The 16437-nt window shown below is 44.0% G+C and overlaps 1 protein-coding gene across 1 annotated transcript in view; it reads left to right on the top strand.

The window, feature by feature from the left end:
• Positions 1 to 13666, top strand: part of plppr2a (phospholipid phosphatase related 2a) — a 35773-nt gene extending 22107 nt beyond the window's left edge. Inside the window, exons 7-8 of the mRNA XM_060845229.1 lie at positions 8867 to 8985; positions 12736 to 13666. Coding sequence (XP_060701212.1) covers positions 8867 to 8985; positions 12736 to 12841 — 225 coding nt within the window. The 3' untranslated portion in view covers positions 12842 to 13666. The remainder of the gene's footprint in view (positions 1 to 8866; positions 8986 to 12735) is intronic.
• The last annotated feature ends 2771 nt before the right edge of the window (positions 13667 to 16437 follow it).

The following is a 16437-nucleotide window of genomic DNA, read 5'->3' on the forward strand; positions in this document are numbered from 1 at the left end:
TTTTGATAAGGGATAGCATTACAGCTGTGCTGAGGGAGGATATTCCTGGAAATACATCCAGGGAAGTTATTTGGAACTGAGAATTAAGAAAGGGCTGATCGCCTGATTGTATTATTGAGTCCCCATTAGTCAGCAGGAAATTGCAAAACTAATTTGTAAGGAGATATCAATTATCTGTAATGATAATAGGTTGGAGGAAATTTAAATTTTACAAACATAGACTCAGACTGTTAAGGGATAATGTTAAGGGATTAGATGGAGAGCAATTTATTAAGTGTGTCCAAGAAAAGTTTCTGATTCAGTATGTGGATGTGCCTATTAGAGAAGGTGCAAAACTTGATCTACTCTTGGGGAATAAGGCAGGGCAGGTGACTGAGGTGTCAGTGGGGGAGCACTTTGGGGCCAGTGACCATAATTCCATTTGTTTTAAAATAGTGATGGAAAAGGATAGACCCAGATCGAAAATTGAAGTTCTAAATTGGAGTAAGGCTAATTTTGATGGTATTAGGCAATAACTTTCAAAAGTTGATTAGGGGCAGATGTTCGCAGGAAAAGGGATGGCTGGAAAATGGGAAGCCTTCAAAAGTGAGATAATGAGAATCCAGAGACAGTATATTCCTGTTAGGGTGAAAGGAAAAGTTGGTAGGTATAGGGAATTCTGGATGACTAGAGAAATTAAGGGTTTGGTTAAGAAAAAGAAGGAAATATATGTCAGATATAGACAGCAGAGATGGACTGAATCATTATAAGAGTATAAAGGCAGTAGGAGTATACTTAAGAGAGAAATCAGAAGGGCACAAAGGGGACATGAGATAGCTTTGGCAGATAGGATTAAGGACAATCCAAAGGGTTTTTACAAATACATTAAGGACAAAAGGATAACTAGGGAGAGAACAGGGCCCCTCAAAGATCAGCAAGGCGGCCTACTTGTGGAACCGCAGGAAATGGGCAGATTCTAAACAAGTATTTTGCATCAGTGTTTACTATGGGAAATACATGGAAGATTTCGAATGTGGGGAAATAGATGAAAAATGTCCATATTACAGAGGAGGAAGCGCTGGATGTCTTAAAATGCTTAAAGGTGGATAAATCCCTGATAAGGTGTGCCCTAGAACTTTGTGGGAAGCTAGGGAAGTGATTGCTGGGCGTCTTACTGAGATATTTGTATCATTGATAGTCACAGGCGAGGTGCCAGAAGACTGGAGGTTGGCAAACATGGTGCCACTGTTTAAGAAGGGTGGTAAGGAAAAGCCAGGGAACTATAGACCAGTGAGCCTAACATAGGTGGTGGGCAAGTTGTTGGAAAGGCGAGGACTGTTTAGGGATAGTCAACATGGGAAATCATGTCTCACAAACTTGATTGAGTCTTTTGAAGAAGTAACAGATAGGATTATGAGGACAGAACAGGGTGAACGTGATCTATATGGATTTTAGTAAGGTGTTCGACGAGATTTCTTATGGTTGCCTGGTTAGCAAGGTTAGATCTCATGGTGTACAGGGAGAGTTAGCCATTTGGATACAGAACTAGCTTGAAGGTAGAAGACAGAGGGTGGTAGTGGAGGGTTGCTTTCAGACTGGAGCCCTGTGACCAGTGGAGTGCCACAAGGACTGGTGCTCGGTCCATTGCTTTTCATCATTTATATAAATGATTTGGATGTGAACTTAGGAGGTATAGTTAATAAGCTTGCAGATGACACCAAAATTGGAGATGTAGTGGACAGTGAAGAAGGTTACCTCAGTGTGCAACAGGATCTTGACCAGATGGGACAAAGGGCTGAGGAGTGGCAGATGGAGTTTTAAATGAATGTGAGGTGCTGCATTTTGGAGAAGCAAATCAAAGCAGGACTTATACACTTGATCTAAAAGATCCTGGGGATTGTTGCTGAACAAAGAGAGCCTACAGTGCAGGTCCATAGTTCCTTGAAAGTGGAGCTGCAGGTAGTTAAGATAGTGAAGGAAGTATTTGGTATTCTTTCTTTTATTGGGCAGAACCTTGAGTGTAGGAGTTGGGAGGTCATGTTGCGGCTGTACAGGACGTTGGTTAGGCTACTTTTGGAATATTGTGTGCAATTCTGGTCTCCCTCCTATTGGAAGGATGTTGTGAAACTTGAAAGGGTGCAGAAAAGATTGTAAATAGAACCCCTAAAGTGTGGGAACAGGCCCTTTGGCTCAACAAGTCCACACTGACCTTCCAAAGAGTAATCCAAACCCATTTACCCCAGATCCCTGAAAACTGGGCAATTTTGCATGGCCAGTTCACCTAAACTGCACACCTTTGGATTGAGGGAAGAAACTGGAGCACCTGGATGAAACCCACATAGACACGGGGCGAACGTGCAAACTCTGCACAGACTGTCCTCAGGGCCGGGGTTGAACCCGGTTCCAGGCGCCATGAGGCAGCAGTGCTAACCAGGGCTGTTTTCCCTGGAGTTGCAGGCTGAGGGTGACCTTGTAGAGGCTTATAAAATCATGAGGGGCATGGATATCATAAATAGACAAGTTCTTTTCCCTGGGGGAGGGGAGAACTAGACTAGGGTGAGGGGGCAAAATTTAAAAGGGACCTAAGGACAACTTTTTTATGCAGAGGGTGGTGCTTGTATGGAATGAGCTGCCTGAAGAAGTGGACAATGCTGGTACAATTACAACATTTAAAAGGCATCTGTATGGTTATATGCATCCAAAGGGATATGGGCCAAGTGCTGGCAAATGGGACTAGATTAGATTAGGATATCTGGTCAGTATGGACCGAAGGGTTTGTTCTGTGCTGTTCATCTCTATGACTCTATGTACAAGTTTGACATCACCTCCTGCTTGTACTGTGTGTCATAGTTTCATAGTAACATTAGCAGAAGTAGGCCATTTGGCTTACTCCGCCATTCATTATGATCATGGCTGATTGATCCATCGTCTCAACTCCTCCAACCTGCATTATCCCCATAATCCTTAATTCCCCTACTATGCAAACATCCATCCAACTGTGTCCTGAATATATTTCATGAAGCTGCCTCTACTGCTTCCCTGGGCAGAGAATTCCATAGATTCATTACTTTCTGGGAAAAGCAGTTCCTCCTCATCTCTGTCCTAAATCTACTCCCCTTAATCTTGAGGCAATGTCCCCTCGTCCTAGTCTCACCCACCAGCAGAAACAACTTGCCTGCCTCTATCTTATCTATCCTTTTCATAATTGTGTATGTTTCTATAAGATCCCTTCTCATTCTTCTAAATTCTAGCGAGTACAGTCCCACGCGGCACAACCTCACCGCATAGGGTAACTCCCTCATCTCCGGAATTAACCTGGTGACCCTCCTCCTCACCACCTCCAAAGCCAATATATCCTTCCTCTAGTAAGGAGACCAGAACTGCACACAATACTCCAGGTGTAGCCTCACCAACACTTTGTACAATTGCAGCAGAACCTCCCTGCTCTTAAATTCAATCTAGCAATGAAAGTTAATATTCCATTTTTAGATTAGATTAGATTAGACTTACAGTGTGGAAACAGGCCCTTCGGCCCAACAAGTCCACACCGACCCGCCGAAGCGCAACCCACCCCTTACTTAACGCTACGGGCAATTTAGCTTGGCCAATTCACCTGACCCGCACATCTTTGTGACTGTGGGAGGAAACCGGAGCACCCGGAGGAAACCCACGCAGACACGGGGAGAACGTGCTAACTCCACACAGTCAGTCGCCTGAGTCGGGAATTGAACCCGGATCTACAGGCGCTGTGAGGCAGCAGTGCTAACCACTGTGCCACCGTGCCGCCCATAAATTTGTCTTCCTGTTATACCTGCAAATCAAGTTTTAGCAATTCATGGATGCACACTCCTAAATCCCTCTGCATAACAGCATGCTGCAATCTTTCACCATTTAATAATACCTGACCTACTAATTTTACTTCCAAAGTGGATAACCTCCCATTTACCAACTCTGTGCTCCATCTGCCAGACCCTTACCCATTCAGTTAACCTATCTAAATCTCTCTGCAGACCCTCCACATCCTCTGCACAGTTTGCCTTTCTCCTCAATTTAGTGTCATCAGCAAACTTGGATACATTACACTCGGTCTCTTCTTCCAAAGCATTGATATACATCATGAACAGTTGTGGGCCCAACACCGACCCCTGCAGCACCCCACTCACCATTGATCTTCAACCAGAGAAACACCCTTTTATCCCAATTCCCTGCTTTCTATTAGTTAACCAGTCCTCTATCCATGCTGTTACATTCCTCACAACTCCATGCATTCTTATCTTATGGTTGAGTCTTTTATGAGGTAGTTGATCAAACACCTTCTAGAAATCCAAGTATACAACATCCGCCTTTGTCCACCTCACTTTTTACATCCTCAAAGAACTCCAGTAAGTTTGTCAAACAAAACCTTCCCTTCCTGAATCCGTGCTGTGTCTGCCTGATGGAATACTTTCAATCTAGATATCTCACTGTTTCGTCTTTACTGATAGCCTGCAGCATTTTCCTGACTACACACATTAAGCTAACTGGCTATAGTTACCTGCCTTTTGCCAACACACATTTTTAAACCGCGGCATGAAATTCACCGTCTTCCAGTCCACTGAAACCTACCCAGAATCCAATGAATTTTGTTACATTACCACTAATGCATCTACTATAATATCTGCCATCAGGACTTATCCACCTTTAGGCCCTCAAGTTTGCTCAACACTACGTCTTTAGTGGTGACAATTGAATTGAGGTCCTCACCTCCATAGAACGTAGAACAATACAGCGCAGAACAGGCCCTTCGGCCCAGATGTTGTGCTGAACATTTGTCCTAGCTTAAGCACCTATCCATGTACCTATTCAATTGCCACTTAAAGGTCACCAATGATTCTGACTCTGCCACTCCCACAGGCAGCGCATTCCATGCCCCCACCACTCTCTGGGTAAAGAACCTACCCCTGACATCCCCCTCTATACCTTCCACCCTTCACCTTAAATTTATATCCCCTTGTAACATTCTGTTGTACCTGGGGAAAAAGTCTCTGACTGTCTACTCTATCTATTCCCCTGATCATCTTATAAACGTCTATCAAGTCACCCCTCATCCTTCGCCGTTCCAATGAGAAAAGGCCTAGCACTCTCAACCTATCCTCATACGACTATTCTCCATTCCAGGCAACATTCTGGTAAATCTCCTCTGCACCCTCTTCCACATCTTTCCTAAAGTGAGGCGACCAGAACTGCACACAGTACTCCAAATATGGCCTTACCAAGGTCCTGTACAGCTGCAACATCACCTCACAACTCTTGAATTCAATCCTTCTGCTAATGAACGCTAACACACCATAGGCCTTCTTACAAACTCTATCCACCTGAGTGGCAACTTTCAAATAGCTATGAACATAGACCCCAAGATCCCTCTGCTCCTCCACCTTACTAAGAACCCTACCATTAACCCTGTATTCCGCATTCTTATTTGTCCTTCCAAAATGGACAACCTCACACTTGAATTCCATCTGCCACTCCTCAGCCCAGCTCTGCATCATATCTAAGTCCCTTTGCAGCTGACAACAGCCCTCCTCACAATCCACAACTCCACCAATCTTCGTATCATCTGCAAATTTACTGACCCACCCTTCGACTCCCTCTTCCAAGTCATTAATAAAAATTACAAACAACAGAGGACCCAGAACTGATCCCTGCGGAACTCCACTTGTAACTGGGCTCCAGGCTGAATATTTACCATCTACCACCACTCTCTGACTTCAACTGGTTAGCCAGTTCTCTATCCAACTGGCCAAATTTCCCACTATCCCATGCCTCCTGACTTTCCGCATAAGCCTACCATGGGGAACCTTATCAAATGCCTTACTAAAATCCACTGCTCTACCCTCATCCACATGCTTGGTCACCTCCTCAAAGAATTCAAAAGACTTGTAAGGCAATACCTACCCCTCACAAATCCGTGCTGGCTGTCCCTAATCAAGCAGTGTCTTTCCAGAAACTCATAAATCCTATCCCTCAGTACCCTTTCCATTTCTTTGCCTACCACCGAAGTAAGACTAACTGGCCTGTAATTCCCGGGGTTATCCCTATACCCTTTTTTGAACAGGGGCACAACATTCGCCACTCTCCAGTCCCCTGGTACCACCCCTGTTGACAGTGAAGATGAAAAGATCATTGCCAACGGCTCTGCAATTTCCTCTCTTGCTTCCCACATAATCCTGGGATATATCCCGTCAGGCCCGGGGGACTTGTCTATCCTCAAGTTTTTCAAGACACATCTTCCTTCCTAACATGTATCTCCTCTAGCTTACCAGTCCATTTCATACTCCAATGTATTTACAAATGTATCCTTTGCATCAATTGTATCCTTTACATCATTCTTTGGCATTTCAGAAACATCTTCCATTGTGAAGACTGCCATAAAATAGTTATTCAAGGCCTCAGCCATTTTGGCATTACCCAATATTAATTCCCTTTTCTCATCTTGTGAGGGGCCTTCAGCCACTTTAGCCACCCTTTTCCGTTTTATGTATTTATAAAAATCTTTCCTGCCTGTTTTTATATTCTGTGCTATTTTGCTTTCATAATCTATTTTTCCTTTCTTTATTACTTGCTTCGTGGTTCTTTGTTGCTTTTTAAAGTTTTCTCAATCTTTCTGTTACCCACTACTCTTGGCTACTTTATAAGCCTGAGCTTTTAATTGGATGCCTTCCTATATTTCCTTGGTTATCCAAGGCTTGCTCTTCCAACCCTTGCTATCCTTGTTTTTGAACAGCACATACTTTCCTTGAGCACTATGAAAAATCTCTTTGAAAGTCCACCACTGATCCACCATCTAACTTATGTTCCCAGTCTAATTTAGCCAACTCCTTCCTCATCCCATTATAGTGTCCCTTGTTTCAGCATTATACTCTGGATTTAGATGAAACTGTTTCACCCTCCATTTGTATCCAAAATTCGATCATACTGTGATCACTCTTTCCGAGAGGATCCTTAACTACGAGATCATTAATTTTACCTGTCTTACTACACAGGACCAGGTCTAAGATTGCAGGTTCCCTTGTAGGTTCAGTAACATGAAGAAAGTTATCACAGATGAGTTATATGAATTCCTCTTCAAGACTGCCTCTACTGACTTGATTCAACCAATCAACGTGCATGTTAAAGTCCCCCATGATGACTACAGTTCCATTCTTACATGCATCATATATTTTTTGATCGATTGCCTGTTCCACTGTAGCATTATTACTGTGTGGCCTATAGACCACTCCCACCAATGACCTTTTCCCTTTACTGTTCTGATCCCACCAAAATGGATTTAACAATTTGCTCTTTAGATCCTACATCATTTCTGTCTATTGCCATAATCTCATCCTTAACTAAGTGACCACACATCCCTTACCTTCTTTCCTATCCTTCCTAATTACCTGATATCTTTGGATATTTCATTCCCAGTCATCTCCACCCTGCAACCACATTTCTGTCATGGCAACTACATCATACCCCATTGGACTGATTTGTGCAACAGGTTCATTGACTTTGTTTCGAATACTATGGACAATCAGATAAAGTGCCCTTATACCCATTGTCCCTTTAGAATCTAGCAATCTCCCTGTCTTTTACATATGATTCTGTCACCCAATTTTTCTTTTTTCATTTCTGACACTTGCTGTGGTCTCTACATTGCTTCATTCTGCCTGGACTCCCATCCTCTTGCTGTTTTAGTCCACCTTTCCTCACAATCTCTCTGCTCATTGCATCTACCATTACACCAATTGCTGCATCTTCTCACCAAACACTCTGGTTCCCACCCCCCTGCCAATCCAGTTTAAAGCTTCCCCAACAGCTCTAGCAAACCTGTCTGCAAGGATATTGGTCCTCACCGAGTTAATTAAGCCAAGGCCACTGTCTGCTTTATTCATTGCTCTCTTTACTCATCCTGCCACCTTCAATAATCTTTGCACATAAATACCCTCTGCTGCTGCACTCCCTTTTGTATTCTACCCCCAATTTTATATCAACATTCAATATATTCAAGGCTGAGATAGCCAGACTTTTTTTTAATCAGGAAGGGAATTACGGGTTGTGGGGGAATACAAATCAGGAAAGTAGAGCTGAGAGGAATCAGATCAACTGTGATCTCATTAAATGGCTGGTAGACTTGATGGACTGAATGGACTACCTCTTACCTCCTCATTCAACAGAGTCGTCAGCCTGTGGAAATCTCAAATACAAAAAGCCAGGTCACTCAGCACATTCAAGAGATCAATAAGGATATAAATGTTAAATGTTAAATACTTCGGGGTATGAGGGGTAAAGCAAGAATATTGCATTGAATTCGAAGGCATGATCCAGATTAAAGGACAGAGCAGACAAGAAGGCCTGCCAGTTTCTGTCCAGCAATAAGTTGTTACCCTCTTCAGCAGGGTGCAGAATGAAAAGGGAAACAGTCCCACTCAGTGTGATAAGGATTGTTCGCTGTTGAATGTGTAAAGACATTAGAAGTTTGAAAATTGATACCAGTAATTTTCCAATGACAGTAGGTATTGTAAGTTGTTTTGTTTTCTGCACAACAAGAGGGCCCTTCAGTCTGCTTTCTTTCTTTCTTTCTTTCTTTCTTCTTTTGTTGAAAGAACCCAATAATGTCCTTTGAGTCATAGGGTCAGAGCATTGTTGGGCCCTTTCAAGAGAAAAAGTAGACTCAAGGGCCCTCTTGTGGTGCAGAAAAGAAACAGAACTTATAGTTCCTACTGTTACTGGGAAATTGCTGGTACCAATTTTCAAACTTCTAACATCTTTGAACATTCAACAACGAACAATCTGGACCACATTCAGTGGGATTCTGTCTCTTTTGTCTCAGAACTGTAAGATCTAATACTATTCTGATAACCTCGTGCAGGTGTGCTGTGTTCTGCATAACTTTAAGAGTCTGAAATTGTCCCGGGAGAATCCACGTGGCATGCAGGAACCGGTCTGTGTGAAGCTTGCGCTCCCTTGTGTGGAGAGTCCACTCGAAAAGTTAAGTGTCATTCAGGTAAGAGGTCAAGCAAGACCCAAAAGACCAAAGACGGGCAACGGGAACAGTCGAATTTGCCCGATCTCATTCTGAGGATGTGAAAGGAAAACATGGGCAGGGATTTCGCGCTCAAATCTTCTGGAAAAGAGAGCCGGCCTATGACAACAATCAAATATTATTTATTGTCAATTAGACAGTAATTGGATTGACTGCCGTCAAGTATCAACAACTTCGGCACACAATCACTGTTTTAGTTACACTATCCAGGTTCATCATGTTATGAGATGACTCACTTGTAAATGCATGGCAATATGATGTTGAATGATCTTGAGTTATAGGAGAAAGTGTGGACTGCAAATGCTGGAGATCAGAGCTGAAAATGTGTTGCTGGAAAAGCGCAGCAGGTCAGGCAGCATCCAAGGAGCAGGAGAATTGATGTTTCGGGCATGAGCCCTTCTTCAGGAATGAGGAGAGTGTGCCAAGCAGGCTAAGATAAAAGGTATGGGGGAAGGAATTGGGGGAGGGGCATTGAAAATGCGATAGGTGGAAGGAGGTTAAGGTGAGGGTGATAGGCCGGAGTGGGGGTGGGGACGGAGAGGTCAGGAAGAAGATTGCAGGTTAGGAAGGTGGGGCTGAGTTCAAAGATTGGGACTGAGACAAGGTGGGGGGAGGGGAAATGAGGAAACTGGAGAAATCTGAGTTCATCCCTTGTGGTTGGAGGGTTCCTAGGCGGAAGATGAGGCGCTCTTCCTCCGGCCATTGTGTTGCTATGGTCTGGTGATGGAGGAGTCCAAGGACCTGCATGTCCTTGGTGGAGTGGGAGGGGGAGTTGAAGTGTTGAGCCACGGGGTGGTTGGGTTGGTTGGTCCGGGTGTCCCAGAGGTGTTCTCTGAAACGTTACGCAAGTAGGCGGCCTGTCTCCCCAATATAGAGGAGGCCAGTTCGGGTGCAGCGGATGCAGTAAATGATGTGTGTGGGGACCTTGCAGCCTCCGCAATCGCTGCCCAGACAACCGCCTCCACACTCGCCAGGAAGACCATCGCCGACAGATTTGCGGTCTCCGTGGGGTCCACGGCTAAACCCCACCACCAAGGATATATTTCCCTCCCCTCCCCTATCAGCATTCCGAAAAGACCACTCCCACCGTGACTCCCTCGTCAGGTCCACACCCCCCACCAACCCAACCTCCACCCCCGGCACCTTCCCCTGCAACCGCAAGAAACGCAAAACTTGCACCCATACTTTCCCCCTTACTTCCCTCCAAGGCCCCAAGGGATCTTCCATATCTGCCACAAATTCACCTGCATCTCCACTCATCATTTACTGCATCCGATGCACCCGAAGTGGCCTCCTCTATATTGGGGAGACAGGCCGCCTACTTGCGTAACGTTTCAGAGAACACCTCTGGGACACCTGGACCAACCAACCCAACCACCCCGTGGCTCAACACTTCAACTCCCCCTCCCTCTCCACCAAGGACATGCAGGTCCTTGGACTCCTCCATCGCCAGACCATAGCTACACGACAGCTGGAGGAAGAGCGCCTCATCTTCCGTCTAGGAACCCTCCAACCACAAGGAGTGAACTAAGATTTCTCCAGTTTCCTCATTTCCCCACCCCCCACCTTGTCTCAGTCCCAGCCCTCGTACTCAGTCCCACCTTCCTAACCTGCAATCTTCTTCCTGACCTCTCCACCCCCACCCCACTCCGGCCTATCACCCTCACCTTAACCTCCTTCCACCTATCGCATTTCCAACGCCCCTCCCCCAAGTCCCTCCTTCCTACCTTTTATCTTAGCCTGCTTGACACACTCTCCTCATTCCTGAAGAAGGGCTCATGGCCGAAACGTCGATTCTCCTGCTCCTTGGATGCTGCCTGACCTGCTGCGCTGATCCTGAGTTATACACTTGGTGAGCAAAAACAGGAAGGTGATTATTATCCAAACAGCAATTAGTTGGGAAAGGTGGGGGGATGTATGATGAGACCTGGGTGTCCCTCATACATCAGTTGCTGAAAGTCAACATTGAGGAGCAGCAGGTGGTGATGAAGGCCAATGGGATGTTGGCCTTCATTGTGAGAGGATTTGAGTACACAAGCAGGGATATCTCACTGCAATTGGACATAGTGAGACCATTCCCTGGAATACTGTGTGCATTCTTGGTCTCCTTATCTGAGTTAGGATGTTCTGGCAATGGAGGGAGTGCAACAAAGATTTACCAGACTGGTTCCTGGGATGGCAGGACTGATGTTTAGAAGCGTGAGTGGGTTATCTCATAAATATTTTTGAAATTTCAACAGGATGAGGCAGGGTAGATGCAGAAGGGATGTTCCCAATGACTGGGGCGGGATTGGGGGTTGAAGGCAGCACTAGGGTGTCACAGTCGAAAGGAGATGGGTTAGAACTGAGATGAGGAGAAATGTCTTCACCCAAAAAATAGGGAGCCTGGAGAAATTCTGTTATAGAAAGTGGTCGAGGCTGAAACCTCGACTGTTACTAAACTCCTATTGAATGTTTTGAAGAAGGAGTTTTTTTTAGAAATTCATTCATGGCCTGTGGCTAGGCTGGGTAGCCCATCAGACAATTAAGAGTTAACAACATTGTTGTGTGTCTGGAGTCACATGTAGGCCAGGCCAGGTTAAGGGTAGCTTTCATTCCCTAAAAGGCATTAGTGTACCAAATAGGTGAGCTTTTCCAACAATTGATTCAGTGTCATCATCAGACTCTTAATTCTAGATTTTTATTGAATTCAATTTCTGCCATTTACCATGGCCGGATTCCAACCTGGGTCCCAAGAGCACTAGCTAGGTCTCTGGATTGCTAGGCTAGTGATAATACCACTAGGCCATTGAATTGACATCTTGGACCTGAGGCAATCAAAGAGTATGGGAAGAAAGTAGGAACAGTTGGACAATCAGCCACGATCATATCGGGTGGGGGAGCAGGCCCAAAAGGCTAAATGGCTTACTCCTGCTTCTCTTTTCTATATTCCTAGACCAAAGAAAAAGTTGACCAAGAGACAATTAGACAGGGACACAAATAGAAACACTGTGGATCTGATCACCTGTTGCTCTTTTGTTCTGGTTTCCAATTAAACCAGGAGAGCTGATCTAATTGATGGGGAAGTGATGACTTTGTAGTATTATCACTAGACTATTAATCCAAAAACTCAACCAATGTTCCAAGAATCTGGGTTTGAATCCTGCCTTGGCAGATGGTGGAATTTGAGCTGAAAATGTGTTGCTGGTTAAAGCGCATCAGGTCAGGCAGCATCCAAGGAACAGGAAATTCGACGTTTCAGGCATAAGCCCTTCACCCGAAACGTCGAATTTCCTGTTCCTTGGATGCTGCCTGACCTGCTGCGCTTTAACCAGCAACACATTTTCAGCTCTGATCTCCAGCATCTGCAGGCCTCACTTTTTACTCGAAGATGGTGGAATTTGAATTGAAGCAATTTGAATTCATTAAAAATTGAGAATTAAGGGTCTAATGATGAGTGTGAAACCATTGTCAATTGTTGGTGAAAAACCCATCTGGATTCCTTCAGAAAGGAAACTGTCATCCTTACCTGGTCTGGCCTACATGTGACTCCATACCCATTGCAATGTGATTGACTCTTAGCTGACCGTTGGATGATTAGGGATGGGCAATAAAATGCTGGTCTACCAGAGACGCTTATGTCCCATGAACAAAAGGCGAAATGTTGTGAACTTCAGTCTTTTTTTATAATGGAGCTCCTCTCTCTCTTTTTTCAGAATTGCTCAGCTGCATTCTCAGAAGGTACGTGACCGGACTTCCAGCTTCTTCCCATCCACGCCGGATGTCCTGATTGCCACTCAGTCCGTGATGAGCGAAGTCTGAGCCGCAGCCCTATCGGCAGGGCTGCGTGCAGAGCGTTTTGCATGGTTTCTCTTCGCACAGCAGCAGTCTCATCATTTTAGAATGGAGTCTTGTGATTGTCAACTTCTTAGGATTGTTTGCCTGGAATTTTGTCTGTTTTTCTGGTTGGTTTTCAATCTCCCCATCTTTGGAAATTCAGTGTTGGAAAGTCATCCCTAGGGTAGTTGCTAACCCCAGTACAAACACAGCTAGTGCACGTATTCATGTGTCAGACATCACTGGAGTTGAGTTGAAAACCTATAGACGCTTATAAAATCATTAGGGGCATGGATAGGGTGAATAGCCAAGGTTTTTTTTCCCAGTTTAGGGGAATCCAAAACTGGAGACTATAGGTTTAAGATGAGAGGGGAAAGATTTAAAAGGGTCCCGAGGAGCGCCATTTTCATACAGAGGTGGTGCATGTAAGGAGTGAGCTGCTAGAGAGGTGGTGACAGCGGATACAATTATAACATTTAAAAGGCATCTGGATGAAAAGGTAGGGTTTAGAAGGATATGGACCGAATACCAGCAAATGGGACTGGATTGGCTTTGGATATTTAGTTGGCATTGACTGAATAATCTGCTTCTGTAATGTACATAGAACATAGAAAAATACAGCACAGTACAGGCCCTTCGGCCCTCGATGTTGCGCCGATCCAAGCCCACCTAACCTACACTAGCCCACTTTAAACTCTATGACTTTGTAAATGCAGCTAGTTTATTGGTGCGAGGCAGGAATTGAATGACTCTTTGCTTCTGGGATTGTTTTGTTCCCTTGAGCAGTTTTATTGCCTTTAGAGAGGTGACAACCTGGTGATATTATCTCTAGATTAGTCATCTGGAGACCCAAGTCATGTTCTGGGGACCCAGGTTTGATTCCTTCCATGGCAGGTGGTAGAAATTGAATTCAATAAAACAAATCAAGAATTAAAAGTTGAATAATGACCATGAATTGATTGTCAGGATTAAAAGCCCATCTGGTTCAATCATATTCTTTAGGGAAGGAAACTGCCATCCTTACCTGGTCCAGCTACACATGACTCCGGACCCACAAAAATAATATTGAAGATGGGCAATGAACGCTGCCCTATCTAGTAATGCCCACATTCTGTAAATGAATTTTTAAAAAAACATGACTCCGAGTGGCACTACTTCCATCAAAATGGACTGCAGCTTCTGGATTCAGAAATAGCGTAACACAAAGGTAACAGAATGCAAGGTTCTGAGGGGAAAGTGTATGATGTGGGGCAACATGGGATCAGAGTGAGACTCAGTGTTTGACCTCAGCCACTTTCTGTGGTGGAGAATTCCATAGGCTCCCCACTGTCCTGGTGAACATATTTCTCTGCATCTCAGTCCTATCCCATTTCATTATTCTTGTCTCTCCCGGTCATTGGAACATTCTCCCTGTGTTTATCCTGTTTCATCTAGTTAAAATTTGATAGATTTCTCTGAGATTAGATTAGATTCCCTACAGCGTGGAAACAGCCCAACCAATCCACACCGACCCTCCAAAGAGTAACCCACCCAGACCCATTTCCCTCCGACTAATGCACCTAATGCTATGGGCTATTTAGTATGGCCAATTCACTTGACCTGCACATCTTTGGATTGTGGAAGGAAACTAGAGCACCCAGAGGAAACCCACGCAGACACAGGTAGAATGTACAAACTCCCCACAGACAGTTGCCTGAGACGGGAATTGAACCTGGGATCCTGGTGCTGTGAGCCAGTACTGCTAACCACTGAGCCACCGAGCCATCTCTGAGATGTCCCCCACATTCATTTAAACTCCAGTGAATATAATCTTAACCAATCCAGTCTGTCATCAAAAGTCATTCCTGCCATCCTAGGGATCATCAGGAGTGGAAAAGTCAACGCTTCAGGTGTAACCCTTCTTCAGGATCCCAGGGAACAGCCTGGGAAACCTACATTGCACTCCCTTCATCACCAGAACAACCTTCCTCAGATAATTATCAAATCAGCCTTGGATCTTATTCAATGATGGAGCAGACCCAATGGTCTCAATGGCCCACTTCTGCTGCAATGGTCTCCGATGGGGACTGCATATTAGAGACCGTCACATGAAATACAGAGCTTAGAATATTGGTCCACTGTTGTTATTTTTTACTGTTTAGATATTAGCTTTTGCAAATGAATCCTTTGCAGAGGCTCCATAGTGACAGTGATAGTTCACAGCCTCATCAGAAAATATACATTCAAGGGTGACAATTTCCAACCTGGCTTTTCATGTGCTCTGTGGTTTTAGATGTCTTTTTGTAATCAATAAAGCTGCCAGGAATTTTGGAGAAGGGCAAAATCATTTGCCCTGAAAGTCAGGCTGATTGAACTGAATTAGCAAATCAGGGTGTTTATACCATTGTGAACTGTTGTGTCAAATGTACAAAACAATTTGACACAGCAGGATGGGGATTGTGGAAAAATGTCATTCAGAAGTGATTGTCAGCTCCAAATTCATCCAGGTTTGGGTGTGGTAAATTTTGTTCCACCGATAAATTTGAATTAAATGTGATTAAACCATTTTTTTTGGAAACTGGTCTTGGTGTGTGGATGGATCATATTTCGGAAGAGTTTTATAGGGTTGACATTTGCACAGTGGTTGTTTTGGATAGTATTTCACACATCGATGTCTGTTCTGTGCTGAACACTCTATGACTCTATTATGGCTGATCTGATTTAAACCTCAGTCTACATATCTGCATATTCCCAATCATCTCTCATCACTGTCATCATCAAGAATCTATCCACTTCTGCCTTAAAATATTGAAAGGCTCTGCATCAGCTTCCTTTTGAGAATGGAGTTCCAAAGACTCACAGGCATCCAAGAAAAAAAACCTGTTTCTTCACCTCTACTTTAAATGTGTGCATCATCACTTTTTATACTGTCTCCCCTAATTCTAGATTCCTTTACAAGTGGAAACATCATTTCCATATCCATCCAGTCACATATCCTCAGGATCTTATTTGTTTCAATTCAGGTGTCTCTGACTCTTCCAAACTCTGAAGGATACAGACCCAACCCTGTCAAACCTTTTCTCAAGTAAACCTTTTCTGAACTGCTTCCAGTGGCAGTAACATATTTCCATACGTTCGGGGCACAGTACTGTAGCCAGTACTCCAGATGCAGTCACACTGCTGCGCTGTATAACTGATGCATGGCCTCCTTACGCTTGGCTTTTACATGCAAAAAACTTTGTTTGTGAAGTCTCTCATCTGTTAAAGCGACCGTGTTTGTTTCACTTCTTTCATATGTAAATCACAAAATGTTTTTTAAAAGTTTAGAAGTTCACTTGAGAATGTAACTTTTTAAATAGGTTTTGTGATTTACATATGAAAGAAGTGAAACTAACATGGTCATTCTATCAGATGAGAGACTTAATATGGAATATGGGTAAAGTAGTGTTACTTCTGCAATCATAATTACTCATGCAAGGTAAATGAACTCACACCAGTGTATAATTGTCTCAGCCAAGAGCTGAGTCAACAAGAATGAAAACTATGTGAAGGAAATACATATTTGTTTTTGTATGAGCTAAAATGTGCGTGCAAGAATGAAA

The sequence above is a fragment of the Hemiscyllium ocellatum genome, chromosome 26, assembly GCF_020745735.1.
Source record: "Hemiscyllium ocellatum isolate sHemOce1 chromosome 26, sHemOce1.pat.X.cur, whole genome shotgun sequence".
Taxonomy (NCBI): Eukaryota; Metazoa; Chordata; class Chondrichthyes; order Orectolobiformes; family Hemiscylliidae; genus Hemiscyllium; species Hemiscyllium ocellatum.